The sequence below is a fragment of the Coturnix japonica genome, chromosome 1 (genome assembly GCF_054131305.1).
Source record: "Coturnix japonica strain WE chromosome 1, WE-NBRP24, whole genome shotgun sequence".
Taxonomy (NCBI): domain Eukaryota; kingdom Metazoa; phylum Chordata; class Aves; order Galliformes; family Phasianidae; genus Coturnix; species Coturnix japonica.
The window spans coordinates 12,112,554-12,140,536 of record NC_140663.1 but is presented as its reverse complement, the minus strand read 5'-3'; the positions used below and the strand labels follow the sequence as shown (position 1 = coordinate 12,140,536).

Genomic DNA, 27,983 nt, shown 5'->3' with positions numbered 1-27,983 from the left:
TGGTAACATTCTTAAATTATTGATGAGATACACGTGTTAAAGGTAAAAGCCATTTCTGAAGATTACGAAGAGTAAATTTTGTTAATAATAGTGTTTTGAAAGCATATCCAACTATAGCATTTATGTTGACAAAGCCAAAGGAAACTGTTTTGGTGTAAAATAAAGACTCAGGTAACTTTGCATCAGCAGATTAAAATCGGACAACTGATAGTGATTTATTCTATTTCAGTTTTTACCTTCGTGCTGAAAATTCTGGCAGTTCAGAATTTGGTTTATATGGAAGGCAAATGTTTTAATTACTGGGAGAGAAAGGTATAGTAATCAGCAGTGTGAATATGATAGCAAGTATCTTCTGTTATGGGTGATCACACAATGATGATTTCTTTAGCCAAGAAGCAAACAAACATTTGTGGTTCATCTTATTAACAAGTTTGTTTGGAAATTGTCCTTAATTAAGTCCCAGATGTTTGTATGGTCTTTGAAGTACTTGGACACCATCTCCTAAAATGGATAATCAAGTCCAATTATCAAGGCCTTCCCATCCGTTGTGTAAAAAGTATAATTCGACAGGTAAGATTTGCTGATATTTTGTTTTTTTCCACCATTGTTAACATTTTGAAGGCTAAAAGGGTGACATTACTTACTAATTACTTACTTACTAATTGTTATCTATGGTAAGATAATTTCATTGGTAATCCCAGGGAGCTGGGGAGTTTATAGGATCCTCTTCCTGGGTAGGCTGCATTTCTGCTTTCTGTATTATTTTTATCAAGGTATCCCACTGATAGGGGTGTTTTCAGTACTATTTTGGCAAATAAAAACCTGAAACAATGGCTCTTATCCATAGATTATTTGTATTCAATTGCAGTTTCAGTCAACAAAACCATCAGCATGATATTCTTCTTAATGAGTTTATCTGTCTCTGAAAAAAAAATTCAGAGCTGGTTCTAAAGGAAAAAGCTGTTATTTGAAAATTGTTATTTACCTGTTGGTAAGTTCTTGCAGAGTCAGAGACCTAAACAGATGAAACCAGGACGACTTATAGGGAAATGTTCTCTCAAAATGTGTTCCCTTGCTGTATTGTGGAAACCAAATTGAAGTATTGTCTCAGCATGGAAAAATCATGTGCATCTCTGTGATTTTGAGTACACTATTAACCCATGTGTGGTTAATACTTAACCAATACATAAATATTTTCAGATTGCCATTTATGTAATTTGTATTGTCTTTCAGCAGCATCACCTCTGTTGTATTAATAACCTGTCTGTTGAGGTCGTTATTTTCTTTGAAATCTTTATTGTGTGTCATCTGATGAATCTCAGTCTATCAGCTTTTTAGTCAGAATTAACTGAATAATCTGATGCAGCTGTTAGTAAGTAGTTGAAATTGTAGGTCCACTAATTTCTGTATAGCCAGGTGGCTCACATACCCAAAATAAGAAGCTGTGCTAATGCAGTGCTCCAGCTGAACAGAGCTGTCTGCTGTGGAATGGGAATGTGTCTATTTGTATTAGTATGTGTCTATAAATATCCACGGTTTCCCGTAAGCATTGTCATTTTTGTTGTTTGGAATGTTTTCACTTTGGTTGCACCATTGTCCTGGAGGCTGGCCAAAACATGGGAATTTGCAGTCTATTTCTTTGTACGCTGCCTTTTGCAACAAACCAGTTTTGGAGCTCCCTGCTATGATTTAAGTACATTACAATGGCTGTTTGCAGGAACAGATTGTAAACCAGGCCACTGAATGGATCCAAGCTAAAAACAATCTGTTTTTGGCAGGAAAGTGAGAACTTCTGAACACAGCTTCACAGTGGCTTTGCCTGTGACCTTCCGAAGGAGAACTTTAAATTGGGGTCTTCAGGGATGGTAACCAAAACCCAGTGAGAAGTGGGGCTAGCAAGGAACTGCTTTAAGAATGGAATTAAATGGGAAGCTCTCCATTTTTCCTCAGATAGTCAGACTGGGGACCTGTCTTGAGTGGCTTTATACAAATGCGTACTGCATGGGAAACAATGAGCTGGAACTAGAAATGCATCACAGTTGCAGTTATGACCTCATTGAGAACACAGAGGGTTGGTGGGATACCTCAAATGCCTGGAGTGCAGCAATCAGCAGGTAAAGGGAACTTCAGAAAGGAAGGGAAGAGGGGTTGAGCGTGCAAAGGAGCAAAGTGCTTGAATCTTTGGTGTGAAATGGGTCAGAGTCAGAGGGGAGACCAATAAGCAAAGGTGGCATATGGCTGCCAACTTCAGAAGATAAGCAGCACTTTCTTTGAACAACTGGAACAATCTTATCATGTTAAGCCCTGGTTCTCAGTGCGGACTTTAAACCACATTGATGTCTGCTCTGGTGGAGATTTCTGGAGAGTGGTGTGGACAGTTTCTTGGCATGGGATGAGCTGTGTCTTAGCAAGGGAATGGGTTGGAGGTGCACCCTGCTGTACTTGCTGTACTTCGTATTACCAAGAGATATACCAAAAAGCAATGCACATGAATTGCAAAAAAAGAAATTAGGAAGAAATTCTTTGCAGTGAGAGTGATCAGGAACTGGAATAAGTTGTTTTCAGCATTATGCAGCCTGAACCTTAGGACACAGTCAGAAGTGTGGAGGAGGAAGCAGGATCTGATCTGAAGTTAGATCCAGCTTTGAAGCAGCCATTACTTAGGCATGATGGGGAGGTTTTGGATAACGTGTTCTCCTTCCAGATGCAGTCAGAAACCTGGTGCCATGCGTGTTCTAAAAACTTAGTTATGAAACAGTTCAGTTATTGCAGCTGTGCTCAGCAGAATAAACCATTTTGTTTCAAAAAGTATTATAGCTGAATGCTATAATGAAAAAGAATTTTTTTACATTATGATTGGGATTTTTTTTCCCCATTTTTTTAGTATTTTTGAGCATTGGGACAAAATTAAGGTTTGGTTTAAAATGCAGCTGAGAGCTGAGTTTCTTAATAAGACTCTCATACTCATTTCAATTTTAAGCAGTACTTCTTCCCTTGGGGCAGAGTTATATGAAATGTCATGCAAGAGATGCCTCTGTAGAATTGAAAAGGGCTGGTTGCCACAGTTTCTTTTGTGTAACAAAGGTAGAAGTTAGAAGTGTACATTTACTTGATTCTAGAATCCTTATTTTGAGTTCTAAAATATATAGCATCAGTCTGTTCTGAAACTGTGTTTATTAAAACCAGCATTGTGTATTGGAGCAATGAAAATTTCCACTTTCGCTTTTCACCTGCAATACAGCAAGTAATCTCTTTACTGTGCCAGTGTGATGAATGCAAAAGAAAGGAAAGAAAAGGGATTCTTAATTAGATACTACGAACGGTGGTGGTATTTCTTGATGTGAAACTAAGCACGTGACTTTTGCAAGGGAGAAAATACAGTTCTGTAATTTACATTTGTAATAACAGGACCTGTTACAATACATTGTGCATGTAATTTTTTTTTTCTTCAGTGGAGAAATAAATAAAAAGGAGAATTGTTTTCCCCATTGTCCATCATCTCAGACTATTATGCAAAAAAAGTACAAGCAGTGTGCGTTTTATTACTGGTATGGTGGTATAGTATATTTGCAGTTTTTAGGATAAAGCATTTTAGGATTGCTAAGAGCATTCTTTCTCGTTATGAAATCCTAGTGGTAAGGTCCTTATGGTAAGTCATGGAATCATAGACTGGCCTGGGTTCAAAAGGACCTCAAAGATCATCTAGTTTCAATCCCCCTGCCACAGGCAGGGTTGCCAACCTCTAGACCAGGCTGCCCAGAGCCCAGTCATGGGACTGTTGATGATTTTAGATAAAATAATCTATTTTCTGTTTTTCTAAATACAGCTGTCCCACGTAAACTGTTACTTGAACAGGGGAAAGGCCATCTTCCCTTGGATAACAGCAAATCTAGATTCTTATTAATGCCATTTCTACATATCATAGCGGATACAGATACTTTTTCTTCTAAATGTTTTGGCCTTCTGTGTGCTCCAGAATTTTTTATCTTGACCTCAGTTTACACATATTGGATTGTTATTGTCATCCATAGTGATGGGAGGAAGAGGTTATTGAGATCAATCTTTGTGTTGCTATTGCTAAGGATGTCTTTTCTAGGTTTTCCAGCCACTAACTAGAAGCCAGTCTTCCTTCAACGTTTCTCAATTTGTGATACACCGTATGTTATTTTGATTGACTTGGCACGTACTCAATCATATATTGGCTTTGCAAGAAAAATCCAGATTATTAAGAACACAGCAGTTTTTAGGTGCGCCATTCACACTGATTTTGAGCCTTGCTCAAGTGAACACACAGCTTTTACATGGTCATGATAGAAAGCTTTTCATAAGGTTGCTGTTTGAGGCCAGCTCCAGAACAGGAGAAGGCAGAGCAAAGCACTTGAGGTGTTTCTAGGATGCATTAGCCTGACTGTAAACATCAAATGCATGCAACTCCTATTTTCTTATCTGAGCTCCCAGGCATGCAGGATGAACATGCCAGTCTGGTTCTAGCTCAGTACTGGGCACTGGGCTGATGTCATTGTGTTCTGTTACTGCTATTCGGAACCAACACGCTTTGTTTTTAAGGCTCACCCTTGCCAGTTATGTCTTCGGGGATCCTCAGAGCACAGAAGTTAGCCATGTACTAGATTATGTATAAATACCCAGAATGGCACAGTGTTCCTGTAGTTGAAGCTCAGGAGTCTGGAGGTCTATTTCCTGCTATAGAACATTCTGTAAAAAGACTTTGGATATGCAGGTTTCATATGATCTTGCAGAATTCAGTCTGCAAAGAATGTGGAGGGCTAGGGAAAAACACAAGTAGAGGTAGACAGTTCCTTATGTGACATCTTGGTCACGTTAAAAGCTGAATTACTGTTGCAATTGTAAGGAAGATTACAGTTAGCATTTCATCCACCGTTTCCTTTCTTGCCTTCTTTTCCAAGGGAAGATCTGCCGAGTTTTTTTTACACGTGTGCAGATCAGCTGAAGAACAGTTGGGAAGTCTGAGATCAGATTGCTGTCATCAAAACAGTTCAGCCTGACAGTGTCTAACTTGTCAGTGTCTCTAGAACTGGTATTATGAGCTGAGTACCACTAAGCTAAGGCCACGTATGGACTGTAGGTAATAGGTTGAACTCTTACCATACTACTAATAAACACATTCACTTGGCTGGTTAACAGAAAACAAAGATTTCAAAAAATTCCCTTTTCAACTAGGTTCTTCAAGGTCTGGATTATCTACACAGCAAGTGCAAGATCATCCATACGGACATCAAGCCAGAAAACATTCTGATGTGTGTGGACGATGCCTACGTTCGTAGAATGGCCGCTGAAGCTACTGAATGGCAGAAAGCTGGAGCTCCTCCTCCTTCTGGCTCAGCAGGTAGGATAGCATGTTTAAATGCAGTATAGTAAGTTTGTATTTGTAAATTAATGCTAACAATGTTTTAATTAAATGCATATTAACATTTTAAATAAGCGCATGTAAAAAAAAAAAAAAGGGTATGTCCACTGAACTCTTCTTGGTGCTCTGGAGGGCTAAAAAGGAATGTTTTCTTCTCAGTTTTTTGTGTTCAGGTTTTTGGAGTCCCTGGTTTATTGGAACGCAGTCCCTCCCTGCAAGCTGTAACGACTTGCATCGTTAATACTGACAGTAATTAATAGTCATATCTAACTCTTGTGTCTAGTTCTGTTACAGTGTCATCAGTGATCCTCTTACTGGTTGTAACTTGTTCTCAAGATGTAGTGATAAGTCTTGCAGTCCATAGTTTTTCGTTCTTGAAAACAGCATTTGTTGTACTTGACTGAATACACGATAAGCCCTTCCTCCCAGCACTGCACGTGAAATGTTTTGTTAAGTTTGCCAAGATCTTAGAGGGAACAGCACGTCGTATGTTTATCTAGGAGGAACCACAGTGAAGGAGCTCACAGCTATCTCTGAACACAAGCCAGAACAAAATACGTCCTTTTGAGAGACTTTTTGTGTGTGGTTACTATTTTATTCTGTAGTCCAACACATGGGAAGCAGACTTGACATTGCTTCCTGACATTAAAATCAGCATCATGTTAAGGAATATATTGATGGAATTCGTATCAAGCTTTCTTCTTGGCCATTTGTAATTAAACATATGACCTTCCACACAGGAACTGAAGGTGTGTTTTTGTTAAAGCATTTTAAGAGTAGCTTCTGCATAACTGCATTTTTTAGAGGCGACAGTACTCAGGTTTAAGAACCTTTGAGAAGTCACTGCCCTTTCAGGGACACAAGTGTAGCTTTCTGCACCTGTGGTGGCACTGATGGTGTTTTTAATGTATGGCATTTTTGTTGTTGTTACTGTTCTGTGCATTTTCACAGTGACTCTCGTAATAGCAGCAAGCCAACCATTGATGGTATCTGTCTGGGACATGTGTAGGAAGGGGCGCGTGTTGGAGGTGCTTTCCCTGTGGTGTAGTGCTTTTTCCCCTAGGCACTTCTTCATGCCTGCAGTCGTGTCAGAGTACTCTGCTTCTGAAGGAGGGAAGTGTGAATATTTGCCTTTTCTATTCAGTCCAGCACAACAGTCATCTGTGTTGGTGCTGCCTGAACTACTTAAAATCTGCATCTGATCAGTCAGCTGACTGCATGCATTTCATCTATGACACCTCTGAAGTGGTTTCTGTTACAACTGTTTTGGAGTCCCCTGTGTGACTTTGATCAACTCTGTACTAGCCACAACAGAGAGAACAGAAATTAATGATAAATCCTTCTAATTCCATTCAGTCTAATGGAGACACTGTATAATCAAGCAGGAGGCATTTGTAAAGAGTTAAAATGCTGGCTAAAAATAAGGGTTTAAATCACTACTGTATAATTTGTAGAGTTATTCTTGTAAATACCTAAATTGACTTCTTTTTTTTCTTTGCAGTGAGTACAGCTCCACAGCAAAAGCCTGTAAGTACTGTTATATAATTCAGATCAGCTATCTTATTTCTGTGTTTTTGGAGGTATTAGTAATTATTAGACTGTTAGAAGTATTTACACTTTTTTAAAGCTTCCTTCGAGTGACACTTTTGTGTCTCAGAGAACATTTTTCTTTTAATTGTCTTTGGCCTGACCAGTTGTAAACACAATATTCTTCTGATGGAAATTGTCATAGAGACTCTATAGCTGTATCAAAGAAAGTTAAGCATTGCCATTGTAATCTCTCATGGAATAATCCATTCACTTTATATCCTGACGAGAATGTATGCGCCACATAACATGCATTGCGGATACCTGCGAAGTTCATTGCCTTAATCAGCAAGATCTGAAAAGATAGTTTTTTTTAATGACGTCTTAGATATCTTTTTGCAAAGATATCTAGTAGCAAAGAACCTCTGATAGCAGAGCTGTTTAGTAGTTGAACCTACTAAGGCTGAACCTACTTTCTGCATTCAGAATCTTACTTTAAGTAAGCATACAACATGTATGGAAGTTAGAATTGACTGACTGGTTTTGACTGTCATGTAGCTTGTTTTGAAGATGATGGAATCTATGCAAAAGTTGTTGAGAAAACAATATTTCTCATTATTCATCGCACTTCATTTTTGTATTGTATGAGGATATGTTATTGTGGTATCTGAACAATGAATGAAAATTGGATTAGGCTGATTTACCTACTAGTAAAATTAGAAGTCAGAATTCAATTAAAATACAATAAATTGTTTCAGTCTTAGCAAGAATGTTTTTTGTTGTTTTTGTTTTTCCTTTGTTGTTATACCTGGATTTTTCAATCCTTATGTTATGTAAAATGCAAAACATTTAATGATCACCATCTGTTCTCTGTGATTCATCTGTTTTGGACCAGAAATAATAAAGCTGCTTTCTTTTCACAGGGAAATAACTGCACAGCAAAGGAATTACTTCAAATTCTTTAGTATTTTTAGTCTTTTTTAATTTCATGTGTAATTTTTCTCTGCGTATTTTGGATGAACATTACCTGCATCTTACAGAGAGAGAAATGGTGTATATAGCTTATATGTAGATAAATAGGTATGATAGCAGAACATCTTCCACATACAATAGTATCATCTGCTGATCTAGATTAAAATGATTGTTCTAGTTTAGGCTATAGGAATTTTACAGTGTCATCTCAGTTGTATTTTGTTCTGGGGTCTAATACACAGCAATGCAAAGGCATATACAACCATCTAAGATTTTATAGTTTTTTTCGATATACATAAGTCTAGGTTGTCCTTCATTTGAAGTAAAATAGGATCAGTGGTGTATTTACTATATTAATTACTACCCATCCTTTTAAATAAAAAGGAGCCATACTGCATGTTTTTGGTGTAAGATGCCTTGAGGAGAATTATTCAGGGTTTTGTTTGGTTTATCTTTATTACTATTTCAGGTTGGGAAAATATCCAAAAACAAAAAGAAAAAACTAAAGAAAAAACAGAAGAGGCAAGCAGAGCTGTTAGAAAAACGCCTGCAGGAAATAGAAGAACTAGAGCGAGAAGCTGAGAGGAAAAAAATAGAAGAAAACGTAACCTCAGCTGTACCATCTAATGAACAAGAAGATGAGTACCACCCAGAGGTGAAACTAAAAACAGCTGATCTCGAGGATGTCGTAGATGAAGAACCTGGAAATGATGATGGTTAGTGTCATCTGCTTTTATTGACCTCGAATCTACTGTTTCAGAAGGGAAAGTAATTGCAGCTTATTCACTAAAACATTTTATGTTAAAATTCTTTTTTAACTCAGGAGGTTTGGAGCAGAGTTGTTAAGGTCCAACTCCTCATTTCTATTGCTTTCTTATAAACTGGTTCAGCGTTGATAGAACTGTTATTCTTTTGTGTGTGTGTGTTGGGTTGGTTTGATTTTTTTTGCTCTACTCAAGCTATAAATATTCCTACCTCTATGGTGAATCCAGATTTGATGTTGATTGAGTTAAAGATCTGTAGTGCTTGCTTTCAGAACAGTTTGTAGATCTTAGGCATAACATCCTTATCTCTCCTTGTTTCCTCAGTTAAACTATCCTGGACCAATTCCCATTGCTTTTGTTTTTCTTTTTTCTTTTTTTCCAACTATTCCATTAGTTCCCTTTCTTGCCTTTAACTTAGATTTTAAAGTCTCTGTGTGTTCTGGTGATACTCAGTGTTTCCTTGTGCGCTGTGATGGAAGTCGAGTACTTGCTGAAGAGTTAATTTGTGAATGTTTGCTTTGAAGATGGCATGTTCATGTATGATCTAATATGCTGTTCATGAAAATTTTTCAGGTGAAGCAGAAGATCAGGATGAAAAAGAAGACACAGAAAAAGAAAACACTGAAAAAGATGATGATGTTGAGCAGGAACTTGTCAGCAATGACCCTACAGACCCTAAGTGGATAGAATCTCCTAAAACAAATGGCCATATTGTGAATGGCCCATTTCTGTTGGAACAACAGATCGAAGATGAAGATGACGAAGAGGAAGAATGTCCAAATCCAGAGGAATATAATCTTGATGAGCCAAATGCAAAAAGTGATTACTCTTATAGCAGCTCTTATGAACAGTTTAATGGTGAATTGCCAAATGGACGTCACAAAATTCCCGAGTCGCAGTTCTCTGAATTTTCAGCTTCTGTGTTCTCTGGGGCTCTGGAGTCTGTAGCTTGTGGTTCTGCTGTTTCTGAAGGATCAACTGTAACAGAAAGAGAGGAGAGCAGCCCATCTCATGACAGGAGCAGAACAGTTTCAGCCTCAAGCACTGGGGATTTGCCAAAAAGTAAGTACTACTCTTGCTGGCACATGTCATCCATGCCTGAAGAGTCTCAGAGTTGTAGGTGATGTCTTATTATAGAATGAGAGCTGGAATTAAACCTTATGTATGTGTTTTATCTTTGTTCAGTGATGTCTGTGTAGAAGTTGTGGTTTTTTTTCACTTGAAAATTCAGTACCAAATCTGTTGAGTAGGCCATCACATACTTTTTTCAGTAGCATAAAAGCATATTTCAGTAACAGAGGAGGACTCTATTACACCATTTCCTTTACTTTGATTGAGCAGTAGAACCAGAACTTAGTGATGTTACCTTTTCTTCACATTCAGCTGAAGTTTTAATTCCCTGTTCGACTCTAAAGGGTGCCCACTGTAAAGATGGTGCCCACGTGCCAGCCTCTGAAGTCCGCTCCTCTGCAGTGTGCAGATTGCTCCCATGTCCTTGCTTTCCTTGGCACTGCCCAGGCTTGGGCATAAAGTGGGATATGAGGTCAGACTAGTCATAGCTAGGACTGGGTTACAGCTGCAGCCCGCTACTGAGAACCATTTTTTTCATTGCTCACTGATTTAATCTTCATGGCTTTGCCTGCAGTGAACATTTTGCTTATTGAATGTTACGTCATCTGAATGCAAAACCTCATGATTATTTAAAATTTACTGTTTCATCTTAGAAGAGTTTTAGGAAAAAAATAAAAAAAGTAAGGCTGGTATCAAGGAGTGGAGACTTTTCAGGTATTTTGGTCCCAAACCATTCTGGTTATCTTTGACCTCCTATAACCAAGTTTCAAGGAAAAGCAAACATGTTATTTTTTGATGGGGGCCTGATCCGGGTTTATAAATATCTGAGGTGTGGGGGGCACAGTGGAGAGGCCAGACTGTTTTCAGCAACGTGTGGAGACAGGACAAGGGGAAGTGGACAGAAACTGGAGCATAGGAAGTTCTGCACAAATGTGTGCAAGAACTTCTTTACAGTGAGGGTGATGGAGCACTGGAACAGGCTGCCCAGGGAGGTGGTGGAGTCTCCTTCTCTGGAGATATTCAAGACCTGCCTGGATGCCGAGCTGTGTGATGTGGTGTAGGGAACCTACTTTGGCAGGGGGGTTGGACTCGATGATCTCTGGAGGTCCCTTCCAACCCCTACAATTCTGTGATTCTGTGAAAGAATTGTAGCAGTGTCCTTAAAGGCGGTGGCTCTGCTAAGCATGCTCTAAGTAAATTGGATGCTTATTCATACTTTCCAACGTGAGAGTTTGATCAATGCAACTTGGAACACAAAACGAAAGCAGTCTTGTTCTGTTACAGTAAATCTACCATCCCAGATTTTAAGAGGAAAGCAAAATTGTGATTTTTTTTCTGATTTAGAACTTGTTCTAAAGTGTATTAAATAAGTTACTGTTGTAAAGTATTTGCATTAGCAGGTCATCTACACAGGAAAGAGAGAAGGAAGGTGATATATGCAAGTACGCGTTATTCACATAACTTAAGGCCAGAGGTGGTGTAAGATTGTTTAACTTGGCTTCCTTTTAACAGCAGGATTTTTGCCATTGAAGCGTTTCACACAGTTTATTATAGAATCTACATAAGGTAATCTGCAAATAGACAAGGAATATGCAATAAAATACAGTTGAGTAGAGAGAGCCCTCCCCTCGCCCACTGGCAGTGCTGGGTACAACTGGCTGTTGCTCAGCTTGCCATCACCAGAACCCCCTCTTCCATTTCACTGCTGGCAATATAGAGGCAGAAGGCCTCTCCTGCTGTTTTCCTGGGGTGGTGTGTAGAATCCTCATGCATCCAGAGCATAAAGCTGGTATTGTCAGCAAGAGATCAGCTTATCTCCACAGCTGGAGAAACAAGCCTACTTCGTTCCTCTTTGATGTTACCTCATCAGGAGCAATATACAGTCCTTGTGTGCAAAGAAAGTAAAATGACCGTAAATTCAGCCATAGCTCACCACTTCCTTAGGAGGAGAAAAAGCTTAATGTTGTTCATCTGAATGGCACAATTTAAACAGTGATAAGACAAATTCAACTACATTAGAATGAAGGACGTTATGGCAGTTGCAGGCCATTCAATATTTCAAATGGTGCTGCTTTTTCACTGTATCTTTAGTGCTCATTTCATGTATGGATGCAGACTTTGTTTGCATGTCTCTCCATGTAGCCATTGCTATACGTTCTTATGTAACATGTTCTCAACTAATGCTGATCTGCATTCAGTGGATGAGCAACTATTTTTTGTCAAGTTTTTACCTTTATTTAATTCTTTGTTGAGTGTATAACTGTGCGACCAGACGTTCTCAGGGACAGATTTATTAATTTCGTCATGACTTTCCTCCTCATTCCAGTGTCTGAATGTTTACTAAGTATATTGTCATGGTGTGACTGTGAGAAGAGGAGGTGATATTTCTCAGTTTTACAAAACTGGGACACACAGAAGTGAAAATTAGAAATGCTCACTAAGTTTGCCCTCAGGTTGAGTATCACAGGGTGCTTTTAAAGAGTTCTTACTAAGAAGTACCGTCTTTTTGACTTCACAGCTAGTTGTGAATTATCGGTGTTAGTCTAAGTCAGAATCTGAGGTGTCTCATTCATCTCAGAAAATAAAGAACACAAGCTCACTGAGCTCATGAGAAAAACATGAAGATGGAGGCACTTGGCTGTTACCTTTGCCTGTTCACTGTGTTAAAGGGAGGTTGCAAAATGCTTCCTAATGTCATTTTCAGATGTCTCACTAACAAAGCCATTTTTTCCTTCTTCATTCTCCTTTATTTACTGCAGTCCTTCACCTTCAACAAGATGCATGAGAAGGATTTATTTCAGCAATAGCAAGGCTACTGAACTGACTCCTGTTATTTCATGAATAATGCATGGGTTTGTGTTTAAAAAAAATTTGACTGTGCTATGCTGCATGGTCTTAAGGGAAGACTTTAAGTATTTTCTGTCTTTTCAGGGGTAGAAAGCAACCTTAATACTCTCTCGGTGTATTTTACTTTTACACTCTCTGTTGGTGCTTTTTTAAAACTTGAGCCTTGCACTCAGTTACAGCTCTTGTAGAGGACTGTTTTGTTGAGGTCACTGCCTGTTCTGTCTTCTGCCATTTAGTGTTTTCTTCCCTGGTAAGTTCTGCCGTTTTCTTTTCAAGATGGCCATTATTTAGTGCCATGGTTGCTCATTTGCACTTGTTGTCCCAGTACTTCAAGATCTGCATCTCGTTTCAGTCATTTGCAACTCATCCTGCTAGACTTCCTCTCATTTTCCTCCTTGTCTCATGTGCCGTGTGTTTTCTTCTTCTAATATACTTATGCAGGTTTAACTGATCATTATATCCCCTCTGGATTCCCAGATGCCTTTCAGATCTGGTATCTCTTTCATGTCTCACCATCAGTTTCTGGTTGAGTTCTTGTGGCTTTGAGATGAAGAAACTGATGGTCCCTCTGGTGTTATTGTACTTGTGATACTTGGTTCTTTCCTCCACATTTCAGGCAACCTGCTTTCTTCCCCACACGTGTTAGGAGTCAGCAGGTGGTATGTAAAAATAGCAAGAAAAAAGGAGGAGTCCTCAAGCATTGTATGTTAGAACCTCCAGTGTCTCAGGAGAATATACAGATTGCTGGATTAATTAGATCGCAGTTTTGCAGTTTTACTTTTAATCATGTTTAGTGCAAATAGATCCTTCAGAGAACTTTGATTCAATGTTGAATTATCTGTGAAACGAGTAACAGGCTGCTGGGCTCTGAAATCGGCCGAGTTCTGATCATTCCTTTCCCAGTGGGGCAGATCTGAAAAGAAAAACAACAAAAAAGCAACAGCCAAACTTCAGGTACCTTAACCAGGAGTGGAAGGGATGGATTCATTTTCTCAATCAAACCATTTAAAGAATGTCTTTTATGTGCAGTTTGAGTTTTAACATGTCTTGTCATGGAAATATGCTTCATTTTTACATAGATGCTCTGCCACATATTTTAATAATAGGTATATGGAAGTTTATTAAAAAACGTGCTTAGTATGTGTGAGGATGTTTAGAAATCAAGGTAAGAAATTGAAATCCTGTTTATGTTGCTTTAATTTCTCCTAATGTTCAGCAAAGTCACTTACAGAAAACGAGTAGCATGTTCTGAATACTCTTCTGCCTTTTGTTTGTATTAGCAAAAACTCGTGCTGCTGACTTACTGGTGAATCCACTGGACCCACGAAATGCAGATAAAATTAGAGTTAAAATTGCTGACCTGGGAAATGCCTGCTGGGTGGTAAGTGTAACTACATCAATTCAACTCTCTAGTCTTCACTGTTTAGAACAGCCCTTTTCATTGCTCATTTTTGCCATTAATGTGATTCTTTCTGTTTTAGCATAAGCACTTCACAGAAGACATCCAGACCAGACAATATAGATCCATAGAGGTTTTAATAGGAGCGGGTTACAGTACACCTGCAGATATCTGGAGTACAGCATGTATGGTAAGAACTGTACAGTGTGTATTTTTCAAGAAAAGAACCCTAAAAATAGTTGTTTACTGAGGGAAGGAATCTGACGAGGATAATTCTGATATTTTGACAGAAATGTGCTGCTATAGATTATATACCGTCAGACAGCAGCTGATTGTTGTTCCCTTTTACTTCAGTATTTTAATCGTCTTTAATCAACAGGAAGTATTTTGGAGAAATGTTCTGGTTTTCATTTCAGGCATTTTAAATTTGCAGTTAAAAACATGTAAGCTTGAAGGGAAAGATGTGTGTATTTTAAATGTCAGAATCCAATTGAAGTAGTATGACTGTATACTTTGTTCCTGTATTAGACTGTGCAGTCCTGCGCTGTTTCCTTTTTCTTGCATAAAATAGTGAAAACCTGAAATACTTTAAATTTTGCCAACTTCAGTGAAAGCGTTTGTCAGAGTAGGTTTGCAGATCGCAGCTTTAGACTCTAATCTTGAAGGGAAGGAATTTATTCTATTAGCAAAGTATGTGGTAATGTTGTGTCGAATTTGTTTTAACACAGTAAAACTGATGTGTTTTTTAAAAGCTTTAAAGTGTAGGAAGGATGAAAGGCTAATTGTTGCACTTTCTGAAACACTGATTCTGTTTGCAGTCTCACTTCCAGGACAAGTAATCTACGCGCATTTTCTCATTAGAGTTGGAAACACGTTTAGAAATACCTTTGTCTATTTAAAAAGTGAAAACTTATTCGAGTCATTATATTTTACAAATATGTATCTGAAAAGATTAAGTGTGTGATGAGGAGGAGAACACTTAAATACTAGACACAGTTTGCAGGCGTGGGTGATGAGAAGAATTGCAGAACTTGGAGAGGAGGAGGACTGAAAGGAACATAAAATCCTACAGATATTATAAGCTCAGCAAGCCATGTGTTGGAAGTAACTGACTATAAGTAAATCTGCAAGTATGTGTTCTCTGGAGTTCAACACTAGTTTTTCTTTTAGTTGATGGAAAAGAACATCCATTTCTAAATTTACTCTTCCATTTTGAGGCAAAATGTAGAATTTTTCTATTGGATTGAAAACAAAGCATAGAAAATTTTCTACAATTTTGAACCCGAATTCTTTATTTATTCTTCCCATAATTAGCTGTAAGAATACTATAGAAACTTTTCATTCCTTATATCTGATATTTTGCGAACTTCTGTTCTACTTGAAACCTTGTTACAGTACTGAATACTCTATATTACTGTATAGTCTTAAAGGTTGTACTGGTTCAGCCTACATCCTGCTAATTGGCACGTGGTGGGAGTTGCTTTATTGTTCCTTTTAAATAGAGAAAACCCCTTTTGAAGGGTGGGATCTGTGGCACAATGTATGAGTTCTTATATGGCAAGATCTTTTACCTGCATTTAAGTTATTTGTAGCAACTAGATGGGTTTTGAAAACACTGTATGGTATAAGGGGACATGAAGAATGTGCAAAGAAATACTGAGCTCATCCTGCCCCTTACACTTGCCTTCATTTTCATGTCACATAAGCTCTGTTGCTTTCTTCATGTAAATCCCTTTTAAAGCCCAAGAAAACAAACTCAAAACTTAAAGAATCCCTCCTGCTGATGGTGTCTTAATTCAGATTCATGATTATTTATGAAATTTAATTATTTTCATCTGAAAAAAAAATGTTTTATTAAAATTATTTATTTAAATATAGTAAAGCATGTGAGGCAGAAATAATAGAGTTCCCTTTTGTCTTCGGCCACAGACATGGTATTTTTGCCCTTAAAAACACTAGAAATACTGAAATCTTACAGCACTGACGTGCAGCGGTTGAATGCAGTTGTCTTCACTGTACAAATGCAGTCATGTAAAAGATAGAGATCGCCTCAAAAATTCAGAGTTTGAAAACTCCTCAGGATCTGCTTTAATTCCTGTGTGATTAGGAAGTGGGTCATGGCAGTGGAAGTGCTCCCTGTAGCAGAGGGAGTACTGCTCTGAGGTAGGTATTAACTGTGCAGACCTTAATAGCCTTTCTGCAGAGGGTTTTTGACAGAGATTAACAGCCAGAGAAACATGACTGGTGTTAACTTATCTAGGCCATTTTTGGAAGTCATGATTTGATTCTCTCTAGTCCCTAAAGCATCCAAGAACTGATGTTCTGAAGCACTGTTTCCAGTGTTTGCTCTTGTTTCCATATTTATGTCAGTTTATTCTGTAGTGCTTACACCTGTGTTTTCAAAGGGGACTGTCTGCTGAAGCTGGAGGCGTTGTTTATTTTGCTCTGACTGACTGAAAATACAGCTCAGGTATCCTGTGAGCCGTGCTAGGACAAATTCAGTGGAGAGGAAGGTGATTCTCCACTTCTTTGAATTCTTGCTTTGCATATATGACAGGTTCAGTGTTGTTAAGAACACTTTTGGAAGCTGTCCTCTGTAAAATGAGTGATTCAGCAGCATCGCTGTTACTTTATTCTCTGCAAGTTTCCATCATCCTTTACTTCATATGTATAGATACATATATAGAATACAGAAATATGATATCACTGAGCGCACATAAGGTCTGCCAACTCACCCCTGTGCTGACTGCATTTGGTATTTCTCCTTCATTGCTTAAAAAAGAGGGGAGAGGTGGGTTGTTAAGGGCTAGCAATATGTTAACAAGTGACTGTGAATTTGAGGCTGTGTATGGGGTAATTCCTCTAATATATCTCCCTGTCAGAAGTAGTGGTGAATAGTATTGAATGCTTGTCCAGAAAGGCTGACGTTTGGCTTTGCACTGGGAGCTGTGATACAATTACAGATCCTGTCCTTCATTCTGATAGTGGTTTTGATTTTGGATAAGCTTTCTTCTCTCAATTTATCGAATGTTAATACACACCTTGCAGAAGTCTGTGCCTAATATGCGTGATGTGAAGTAAGGTGAATGCAAAGTAAGATGGTATTTGAGCAAAGATGAGATGTCAGGCTGTTAGAACAGTTGTTCAGAACTCCGAATCATTGTTCTCTGAGCCTGAACAGAAAGTTGTAAATATTTCTATCTCACAAGGACAGAATTGCTCGGCAATGTGTCTGATAGGTGTTTGTGTATCCAGGACCCGCAAATCAGAGATTTCTGAGTAGAGTCCTCTCAGAGACCAATCGAGGTGAGCCCCTCACTGCTCTGTCTGTGTAGCTCTTTCTGACAGAAGACTTCCTGCTTCAAACCCATGCGCAAGTGGTTCAAATTCCACAACACAGCTACCAAACCCTCCTGGAAGGGCTGCTTCCCAGGCAGTCACGGCGCTGCTTAACTCATGCAACTCAAGCATGAAGACTGCTTGCCTTGCAAAATAGAAGGGGGATTTGCCATCCGCTGTATATCCATCAGCGTGTCAGATACTCTGTAGAAAACACCTCGAGCTTTTCCTACCTCTTGGTTTGTGGATTTTGTGAAGGACTTTCTGGAGGGCATTGGGACCAGGCTTCACATGGTGTCTTAACTTGATTTTGTGCTTTATGGAACTCCTTTTGAGCCTGAGGTCTTTCCTTGCCTTCTGATTGTTAATGAAGCAGTCTTGTTCATTGGGAGTAGCACTGATTATGTGAGTAGGAAAACTACCGGCTTCTGTGTTGGCTTGTATCTGTGGCACAAAGAATTATTGTCAAGCACAGAGCTCATGGTGTACCACAACGGCAGCAAACTCTTTTTTTCTCAACACCATTTGTTGAGCAGTTTTTCTTGCTCTTTAGTAATGAACGTGAAGACGACAACGATGTTTTTAACAAAAGCCTCGAATGATGGTGCCCTGAGAGTGCAAAGGGTCTGTGTTTATGTGTGCACAGCATCTTTTGGAATACCACCCTTAATCTGGCTTTCAGGACGTGGTATGCTGTGTCTGCATGGATTGCTGTCCTTAGGCAGACTCTGCTTGTATGAGTTGGCTTCATTGAGCCACCAACCCCATAATTTTGGTGCAAAATCCTAAGAGGAAGTGGAATTTGTATTTGTATTATCTCTAGTGTGGAGGTGGTCAGGGATTCTCATCAGGATTAATTGTGCTGGAAATCAACATAAGAGTCATGTAAGGCCTCTACCTTATAACTGAAGCAAGGAGAGTGAGGGAGAAATAACTCAGCGCTAAAAACCTTGTACTTCCCTTTCATTTGGTGTTATGTCATTGAATAAGTACCTTTGTAAGCCAGCAGCCTGTGGGCTGAATCTTCTAAATTTAGATGATTCAGCACAGCCCAGTTCTTGTACCCTAAACAAGAAAAGTACATTTTGAAACCAGATTTAGGGGATGAAAGAAGGTGTTCTCAGGCCAGTACCAGTCCTCTGCTCGGGTAATCTGAATCTGAGAGTCTTAAGAAAGACAACAAAAAAGGGGAAAAGTGCTGGAGATGTGCAGCTTTGGAGGCTTAGAATCACTGCATGCGTGATGTGCTGTGGAGCTGATGGAGTTAGGCGTCAGTGGGGTTTTCAGGGCTATGGCAGACAATTTGGTTACTTGTTCTCTGCTCAGCAACAAATGATACGAAATGTAAGTGAATTTTTTTTCCGCTCTGATGGACTGGGCCTGAGTGATTCTTACAATCACGTGCTGGACATTAGCACCTTTTGCTAAGGAAACTGCACGGTGCCCTTCTTTCACCAGCACGGCCTACTTAAGTGGGATACAGAGCTGCTTCATCCAAAGTGAGACACTGCAAATCTCTCCTCACAGTATATTCTACAAAATCCTGCATTCCCTTGCTGTACTAAGTCCTGTTTTAATTATGCCAGCAAGGAAGAAGTACGTTTCTCATTTTCACCTCAAAAAAAGGATGAGCCAGCATTGCCTTTAGCTGAGTTGAAACTGCCCCTGGATCAGGCTGAATTTCTGCATTTGCAGTATTGAGAGGGTCAATTTCTGCAGAGCATAAGCTGAGGAGAGACAGTGAATGATTTAGCATTTCCTGGATCTGAAAAGCCATGGAATAGAGCACTCCACTGCTGCTGCCAAGAACTGCTGGCAGGAGGAGGGAGCTAGCATTGGCTGAGGGCATCCCTTCGTAATGCTCCTGGAAAGGACTGCGAGCACCACGATTCCACTGCTTCTCCTTATTTATGTTCTTTGGACTGGAAGCAGGAAAAGCACCTGAAATGATGAGTGTCATCATCTGACTTCTGTTGCTCGTTATGTACAGCCTTGTTTTAGCTGTGGCGAGGAGATGACTGTATTACAAGCTAAAACATTAACAAGACAATGTGTTTTTAAAACACATCTGAGGTGGCTTTTGTGGTGAGTTTTGATTCCTGAAATATCTTGTTTTTACAGTGAGAAGCAGCTAATAGGTCATAGTTATAGACGGGCAGGAAGTCAGAGGAGGAGAGAATTGTACTTGCTGTTTTTTCTATCCAAAGAGAATACAAATGATTAAAAGAAATACTACCAGGGTGGGATGAAGAAGAGAGCAGGCAAACAGCTTTCATAATAAGAGAGAATGACATTACAGCTTGTGGTGCCAGGCAGGCAAGCTTAACATTGTTTTTTTGTTGCGAGCCATTCTGTTCATATGAGAGAGCTCAGAGGGGCAGGAGGAAGAACGAGCAGAGCATGATATGAAGCAGGCTTATGATGTTATATCTAAATGCTTGTTGCTCAGCCCCTTGCTTTATTCTTTGTATCATGTCCTCTGACATGGGGTTTGGAGGAAGCTGTGCTCACCTGCTCTTTGTGTTGTGTTGTCAGTGGGAGGAATCAGCCATGCCTCCATAGGACCATGAGACACCATTGCACTTGTACATGTGGCACAGTGCTGAAGGTGTGATGGCATGTAGCGGTCTGCACAGGATCAGGATTGTGAGGAGAAATGGAAAACAAAAAATGCCAGAGATAAGAAAAGCTTCAAGTCACTATGCACATATTTTTCAGTAGGCAGATACAGTACAAAATGCTGTTATTAATCACTGCACACCCTTTTGCTTTGAAGGTGGTGGGTGGACAACCTGAAACATTCAGAAGAAAGTGGTTTTTCAAGGGAGTTGACTGACTTTCCAGAGCAGCCACTCAGCATTTGTGTGATTCTGAGACTGGAGTTTTATCAAAGAATAGAAAACTCTTTCCTTTTTAAGCATCCCTTGCATGTCTGTGTTCTGTGTGTCTGGCCTTTCTTATCTAGCGGCAACCGTGAAAATCCCTTTCATGTTTTTTCACTGCCTGGATCTTCAGAATAAGATGTTTATGGGACAACAGGCTGTTACCTGGTGTGCTTATCTCAAAAAGCTTGTTGCTCTTTTTTTGTTCTTGTTTCCATGCTCCCACATACCTGTGGAACAGCATTTTTAAATCTCAGCCCATTTTTAAAGCAGTAAGTCTTCTCATTCACAGCTCTTCATTTCAGCTGAAACTCTGTCCAAGAGCTGGATCTTGTCTGTCAAAATAATAATCCTGGCCTAGAGTTTGTTGTCCTTTTTCAGCTGGGGCTTCATAAGAGGAATTCAGGGAGCCTGATGAAAGCCAAGTGAATTATTCTTCTCGTCCTCTCCCAGACATCTTTCCCGAGGCATGCAGCCATTTTCAATCACCAGATTGAGTACACAGCTGTCATACACTGAAAATGTAGCTATTTCCAATTGTGTGATTAGACACGGATCCATAATGTATGATAGCAGTGCCAACAATTTGGTATTGTGGTGGGTTCATATGCAGCCACATGGCAGGGAAGGAATCGTAGCCCCTGCAGAGCCTACAAAAGCAGCAGGGTGACCATTTATCTGAAATGCTCTCCATCTGCAGATGGTGAGAAACAGTCTAGACTGTTTTTCTGTGATAACCTTAGAAAAGTGGTGAGTAGCGATTGCCAATGCAGTCAGCAAGGAGGGCTGATTGCCTTGGGCTTTCGTGCCATATGTTAAGTGTGCTTTGTCTCATTTGTTGTCTACATACGTTAGTTGCAGTGCTGATTTCTGTTGAGGTAAATGTCAGCATTAGGGAAGAAAGGATGATAATTCAAAGTCTTGAGTTTTTGTAAAAAAAAATATAGTTTTTAAAAATGAACATGTTGAGTAGGAAAGTAATTACATAAGTTTGGCTAGCTTGCATTTGCAGGACCATAGAAATAATAGACGTACTTTGATTGGAAGGGATCCCCTGAGGTTCAGTGGTCTGCTTGCCTCCTGCTTGAACCACGCTGAATATCAAGGCTACGTCAGGTTGTTCAGAGCCTCATCCCATTGAGTGTCTCATACCTGGACAGATGGCATTTCCACAGCCTTTCTAGGCAGCCCATCCCAGTGCTCTGCCAGTCTCTTAAAATGACTTTTTCCCTGTGTCCTTTCAGAATTTTCCCCATTGCCACCTGTTTCCATTCTCTGTTGTCCTTTCACTGTACCCTTCTGAGGACAGCGTATCTCTGTCTTTTCAATTGTTGCCTTTCAGGAAGTGGAGTACGACAAGTAAATTCTCGCTTTGCCTTCCATATCAGAGGTCCTCCCCTGATCTTTCTGCAGTTTCCTGGTTTCCCTCCTGTGCTGGTGCTCCCAGGCGGGTCACAGGTCTCAGATGTGGGTGTGAGGGCTGAGAAGAGGGGAATATTCCTTCTGCCCTGTGCTGGTAATGTGCTTGTTACTGCAGCACTGTACATGCTCAGCCTGCAGCATTGCCTCAGTGCTCTGCCATCCTGAGCTCTTCTTACCATTTGCAGGTCTCCAGGTCCTGATTTTACCACAGACTGACACCCAGTTATGAATTGGGTGGTTTTCTGTACCTACTGTTGGGTGTAAAGTACTGAAAAGTGCTGAGTGTGTACAGAGCACCCGAGTATTGCCAGAGTTGGAGTTCTGAATCCCAGCCACTCTGGGTAGCACTGAGTAATTGCACACACTGCTGTTTGCACCCACTGTGAACATGAGCTTAAAAAGGGGAACTCTGACTGTTAACACCAGAGGTTTCATTTGCTGTTTACCTGCTTGTCAATGTGCTTTTCATGCTGACTCTGTTTCAGTTACTTTATGGTAAAAACTTTGGTCAAGGATTTATTCTTTTTGAAATGAAATCTTGGGAATGCCATTTATCTTACATTAACTGGCTGTTGCCTTGCAGGGCTCTGGGAACCTATTGCCCACTGGTTCCAGATGAATTGGTGTGGTGTTTTCCTGCAGGTAACGCTAAGAGTGTTGCAGGTATTTACTGCGGCACCCAAAGGGCAAGGCTGTCTCTGGGTGTCCCTGTGTGCACCTGTCTCAGGAGTTGTTATGGGTTTTGCAGAGGCCTGTAAGGAAAGTCACAAACTTAAATGTCTGAGCTGCTGCCGTTCTGCCCATCCTGGACTTGGAGTCAAAGCTGTACAACAACAGGAGAAGGGGAACAGCATCGCAGTTTTAAAATCCTTGGTTTCGTTTTGGTAGGAGAGTGGTATAAATATCCTAAATCTGTGAGGATTTGCAGCTCTCATTAAATACCATCTGATCTCAAATCCCGCTGTGGAACTCTTGCTTCTTGTGCTTCTCTCTGAAAGGTTTTTCAGTTTTTCCAATTTAATCTTTTTAATCCCACGCAGACATTTTGAGCTATTAATACCTCATTTTGGGGGACAGGAGCAGTATTCCTCCGCAGTTTACCTTTGTGACTAAATTCAACTACATTCCCTTTGTTCTCTAGGAATCTGTGTTAAAGAGAGATAAGTTTCTTAATGCCCTCAGAAATCAGCTCCTTCAGCGTGTGTTCTACGAAAGTTAGCTCTGGTTTCCCTTGGGTGCAGAGGGGACACGTGCAGCTTTGTGGTCTCATCTTGAGAGAGTAACAGTGTTGGGTTGGCCGTGTTTGGTTGACCGTGTTGGGTTGGTCCTGTGCAGCTTCTTGCTATCCTAAAAATGTCTTCAGTTTAAGTAGCTGATAGTAATTTATGAAGTCTCTTCGGTTATTTTTCTTTTGAAGCTGTAAAATAAAAGCTCCCAGTCTTGAACTCAGAGTAGAATAAGAAAAACCATGAATTCCCGTGAGTGGTAACACGTTCAGAAATGAAAGACATTTGTAGGATCAGCAAAAATGTCAGCAAACGGTATTTTTACCTCCTCAACCACTATGCGAATTGTTCTGGCTGTAGCCCACTTGGATCACTCTGCAGTTCACAGCTTGAAAAAGTCAAGTACCCATAAATAGGTTAAGTTTACAGGTGATTCAACAACTCCAGATTATGGATTGGAACAGAAAAGTGTGTATTTTCAGGAAACAAGTATTTTATAGTAAATGTTCTGACGCAGTGAAATTCCCTTCTCAAGCCGTGCCAGCAAGCTCTGTCTGATTATTGGAATGGTTCTGCTGGTCTTGGAGATGGAGAGCAGCTTGATACTTAGACCACCTGGAAGGAATTAGATTCCTGTGGCTGCCTGGGTAATTGGTGATCCTGAGCAGAAAGAGAATTGCTTGACAAATCAGATCCATATTTGTACACAAGTACAGGCTCCCATAATTATTTTATTCCTTGGAGGCTTTTATTACACATTACATCTGAATGGAGAAACTCTGCTCAGAAGTAGAAACGCTGCCCATAGGTTTTGTCTTGACCTATTGCAGGGTGTGCATCCTGTGGGAGCACCACAGTGACCCAAAGGGATCAACCTCTTCTGATTTCCTTCATCAGTCTCAGCCTTGCTATTTTATTTACCCCGGGACTGCAGTATTTACTTTGATGGCTTCAGGTTCATCAAAAAGACTCTTTTAGAAACTGATGTAAATTTAGAGTCATCAGCGAAGCTTACCCTGTCGGCAATTTGCAGTGATTAATTATAGTTAGTAATGAATTTTATTTCCGATGCAGACATTTTTATTTCAGTCCTCGGCATTTGATCTCTGGCAGATAAGAAGCCCTCAGGTACAAGCGTAGCTCCTTCCCCTGTATTTAGAAGAACCTGACTCACCTCTATTACCTTGGGCGCATTTAGCACAACTAAGGCTCAGGATGGCTGGCTGGGCTGTGTTCCTGCGCTCCTTGCCCAGCTCCTCCGTTCATCCCAGTTGTGCAGGTGGACCCCCGTTTGGGGTGCACTGTTGGGGTTCTTGGTGCTGAACACGGGGCTCCCTTCAGAGCCCAGGTTTGTGCTGTTCTGCACTGCAGGACCCGTGGCTCCCAGGTGAGTAGCCCTTGCAGAGCCTCGTGTCCCACCACAGGCCTTTGGCTTGGAGCGTTGGTTCCGTCTTTGTTCCGCTCAATATATTGCTGATGTTTTAAGATTGAAAGCTTTATTTCTGAAATACCCATAAAAATGTCTGTTATGTTATGTTACATTATAGGCATTTGAGCTAGCAACTGGAGATTATTTGTTCGAACCACATTCTGGTGAAGATTATTCCAGGGACGAAGGTATGAAAGCCCTCTGAGGTAGCGCGTGTTTCTGTATATTTCCACCTTCTTCTTAAATTCCTAGCAAGCTTACAGCGGGCTTAATTTTTGTTGTTAGTGAACTGTTCATACACGTTGCTTTCAGAACATAAAAACGGTTTTCTTCTTTTTAGTTGTAAGTTCCATCAGTAGCAGTGGGTGGGCAAAAAGTCCCTTCTGCAGATATTCATCTACTTAGCAACTGCCTGAAGGAATTAAACTGCCCCTCTTGTAAGACTGCATTTGTGTGGAAACCTGACTGAGAATAACAACATCTTAGCTTAGAAAAGAAGCGTAGAATTTGAACTTTGCAGTAATGTCTAAGATTGGCACTGGAATAATGTTTACTTTGTGGATTTTTATCTGAATTAGACAATTACTAATTTATTTATTTTTTTTTAAATGAGAATTAACTCCTGCTTCCATCTGTATACCCGTCCATTTTCATGCTTGTTTGCTTGTAAGTGCCCTTTGCAGTGGTAACGTGGGCATCATTCATTGTTCCTAAGTGCTACTAATGATGCCAGAGCTCTGCTGATCATGGAAACCTCTGCATGGATTTGCTGCAAACATTGTTGATTTGAAACTATTTCTGATTTTTTACTAATTCCAGTTTCTTTCCTCTTCTTTTTTATCCCATCCTTTCCCTGCCCCTTCCACTCCCGTATCCTTTTTTTTCTCTCCCTCATAGACCACATAGCACACATCATAGAGCTGCTAGGCAATATCCCAAGGCACTTTGCTCTATCTGGAAAATATTCTCGGGAATTCTTCAATCGCAGAGGTAGTACCTCTTCTTTTTGGACGGTGCCGTGATGCAGACAGAAGTGGAATTGCTGTTGCTGCTGGCAGCGCGTCCTGCTGAGGAGTGTTTTCTGTAATCGTGCTGCAACTATTTAGTTTTGCAAAGCAAAAGACGCAGAAATCTGCCAGAAACTGATCTCTTATTCTATTTTTTAAAACCAAAACTGATTAACAAGGTGCTGCGCCTTACAGTAAGCAGCAGAACTTGCTTGTGGCAGCCGATACTCAGATGTGGTTCTGAGAAAGAGGTTTTGCTGAAAGCATCTTTCCAAACAACCACGGGGCGCCGCGTGTCTTTTCGCCAGGCTCAATCTATTTCTGTCTGTGCCGGGCCATGTTAGTGTGTGCATGCACCGTACTGATTAAACTGTTGTATGTTTCTGTTTTGCTGGCAATGTTCTCCAATGCAGACCACATAGCATTGATCATTGAACTGCTGGGAAAAATCCCTCGAAAATACGCTATGTTGGGGAAATATTCCAAGGAGTTTTTCACCAAAAAAGGTAACGGTATTTATGCAACACTAATTTAAAGCATAATGCTATCCAAAAGGAGAGTGTGTGCACTTATGAGTACTGGAGACATATTCCACTTAATGGAGAGCTCTTCTTATTGTGGTGTGAACTTGGCTTTTCCAGGAAAGTGAAAATTTGCAGTACTCGTTTTGGTATTTCATTTAAAATTTCTTTTGGGACATACTCAGCAACGTGTGAGCGTTACAAGTGTCTGTGTGAATCTGTCGTCAGATGTCCGTGTAAATGTCAGCTGTGCACAGCTGTGAGCTGCTGGAACGGAGCTGTGCCCTCCTCTGTGCGTGTGCACTGCTGGCACCCACCGGCAGAGGATGCACAGGGAGGGCTGCGGGCTGTGGGCTGCAGACACGGGGTGTGCAACAGGGTAATGCTCAGAGCTGTGCTTGGGGCCTCCTCTGCATCCTTGTTTGCAGGAGGATGGGTGAGGACAGAGCACTGTGGCCGCTCTGCACTGTCTCACTGTGAGTGCTGCCAGTGCTGCGGGCTACAGCTGAGCTGTGCATCACTGCACACAGGAGCAGAGTTAACCCCAGCAAATACACTACCCTGTTAGCGCCTGGTACTTGCCCAGGCTGCTCTGTAAGACACGCTTCTTACACGGGAGGGCACGTGCAGTTCTCCATGTGTTCATCCCTGCCTGCTGGGGGTAATGGAGGCAGAGGGGCAGTGGCTGCATTACTGGGGAGCTTGAAAGCCCAGAACTTCAGTGTGGAGGGGAGGGGGCTGCTGGGTGTTTACAGAGTGGTGGATAAGCTGGAAGCAGCTGTTGTACAGCAGTGTGAGTGCCAGAGAAATGCAGTTGTGGGCGCACAGCAGCACTTCCCACCTGTGGGCAGTGAGTTTGAGGAGCTGCTGCTACCTGGGATAGGCAAATCAAGGACAGCAGGTCCAGGAGTGTGCAAAACAGTGAAGTGATGGGGCAGGAACGGACCCTCCAGCATCCCCAGTGTGGAACTGAAGTGTTCATTCCAAGTCTGGACCACACAGAGATTACTGTTACCGCATACTATCTGAAGCTCTTCTACAGCCTTCACAGAACTGGGAGGAAGCTCCCACCCGTGGTGCTGATACAGCCCCGTGGTGCGCCGTGCTGCCCAGGCAGGCTGGTCCCAGCTCCGTGGGTGTTCTGAACTCAAGCCCCATGTTATAAAATTCGAGGAGTATGTGGAGACCTCAGGAGTCACAGTGACAGCCACCAAACAGCAGCATCCCGCGTGCAGCCATGTGCACTTTGTGCCACTGGAGCGTGGAAAGAAGAAAACACAGGAGTGCTTGGGGGACAGTACCTATGGCAGGGACATTTTGTTCACAAAGTGGATGGCGACGTTGGATTTCCAGGCCTTCTGATGTGCTTGGGTTTTAACTTGAGAACAGAGCGCCAAAGACAACATAATGTAAATACAAGGATGAAGACAGGGCTTTAATTTGTTGTGTGACACAGTGTTTCTCATGGGACACGCTGCAACTGGAACCATCCCCTTGTGACCTTCAGAGGACACTCTGCTCTCCCTCCTCTGTCTCAGTCCCCTCCTTCCCTACTGGGCAGAAAGGCAGGAGGGCAGCGGCACACCATGGGCCACACATCCTACTTTTGTTGCCAGCAGCAGTCTTCTCTTGCCAGGGACTGACCATTTGCAGTCTTACTGTGTTGGAGCCTTTATGACAGTGCCTGGAGAGCTGCTTTTCAGGTGGCACCATGAGGAGAACCTTCTGCTGTGCTGAGGTGGCAGACATGCCCTGCTGCACACGTGGCACTGCCAAGCGGTTGGCTCAGGCTCCCAGAGGCAGGATGGGGGTATGGCTGTCTTCAACCGCCCTGGAACTTCCATGGCCACAGGGTTGTGGGGAGACTCGGAGCTGATGTCATGTAGCTGGCGATGGGCAGCAGGTTGCAGGTGGCTGATTTCAGCTGCAGGCAGCCATCGGGTTGCCAAACCACTTTGCTTAAAATAGTGTGACTGTGCCCCATGCAGGATGACACAGCGCGTCTGTGAGTCTGTGGATGAGTTGTGATCAGCCTCCAGTGCTGGCTGAGAATCTACCAGCAGCCCGAGTGGTTTGGGGATGGTGCAGGATCAGGATCAGGTAGAAGTGCCCACAGAGCTGTTTCTGTAGCATCGCACAGAGGCTGAGGCCCAGATATGAGCCTGGGAGGCAGGAGGTGGCAGCAGAGGGG

General features: G+C 41.2%; 1 protein-coding gene and 1 long non-coding RNA gene across 11 annotated transcripts in view; one reads left to right on the top strand and one right to left on the bottom strand.

The window, feature by feature from the left end:
* Positions 1–27,983, top strand: part of SRPK2 (SRSF protein kinase 2) — a 121,913-nt gene that overhangs the window by 91,344 nt on the left and 2,586 nt on the right. For 5 of the 10 annotated variants that reach the window (XM_015885950.3, XM_085513379.1, XM_032442344.2 and 2 more), the window contains 9 exons: positions 464–570; positions 5,200–5,365; positions 6,888–6,913; positions 8,355–8,601; positions 9,223–9,711; positions 13,848–13,948; positions 14,049–14,156; positions 24,383–24,452; positions 25,162–25,254. In XM_015885950.3, coding sequence (XP_015741436.2) covers positions 464–570; positions 5,200–5,365; positions 6,888–6,913; positions 8,355–8,601; positions 9,223–9,711; positions 13,848–13,948; positions 14,049–14,156; positions 24,383–24,452; positions 25,162–25,254 — 1,407 coding nt within the window. Of the gene's footprint in view, positions 1–463; positions 571–5,199; positions 5,366–6,887; positions 6,914–8,354; positions 8,602–9,222; positions 9,712–13,847; positions 13,949–14,048; positions 14,157–24,382; positions 24,453–25,161; positions 25,255–25,684; positions 25,778–27,983 lie in introns of all 10 variants that reach the window. The other 5 variants (XM_015886025.2, XM_085513390.1, XM_085513383.1 and 2 more) reach the window with 2 other exon arrangements.
* Positions 13,345–24,142, bottom strand: LOC146762289 (uncharacterized). Its single transcript, XR_014933463.1, has 3 exons — positions 24,010–24,142; positions 19,817–19,933; positions 13,345–13,480 (listed from the first exon to the last, which is right to left on the bottom strand). It is a non-coding gene; the product is annotated as an uncharacterized LOC146762289 (long non-coding RNA).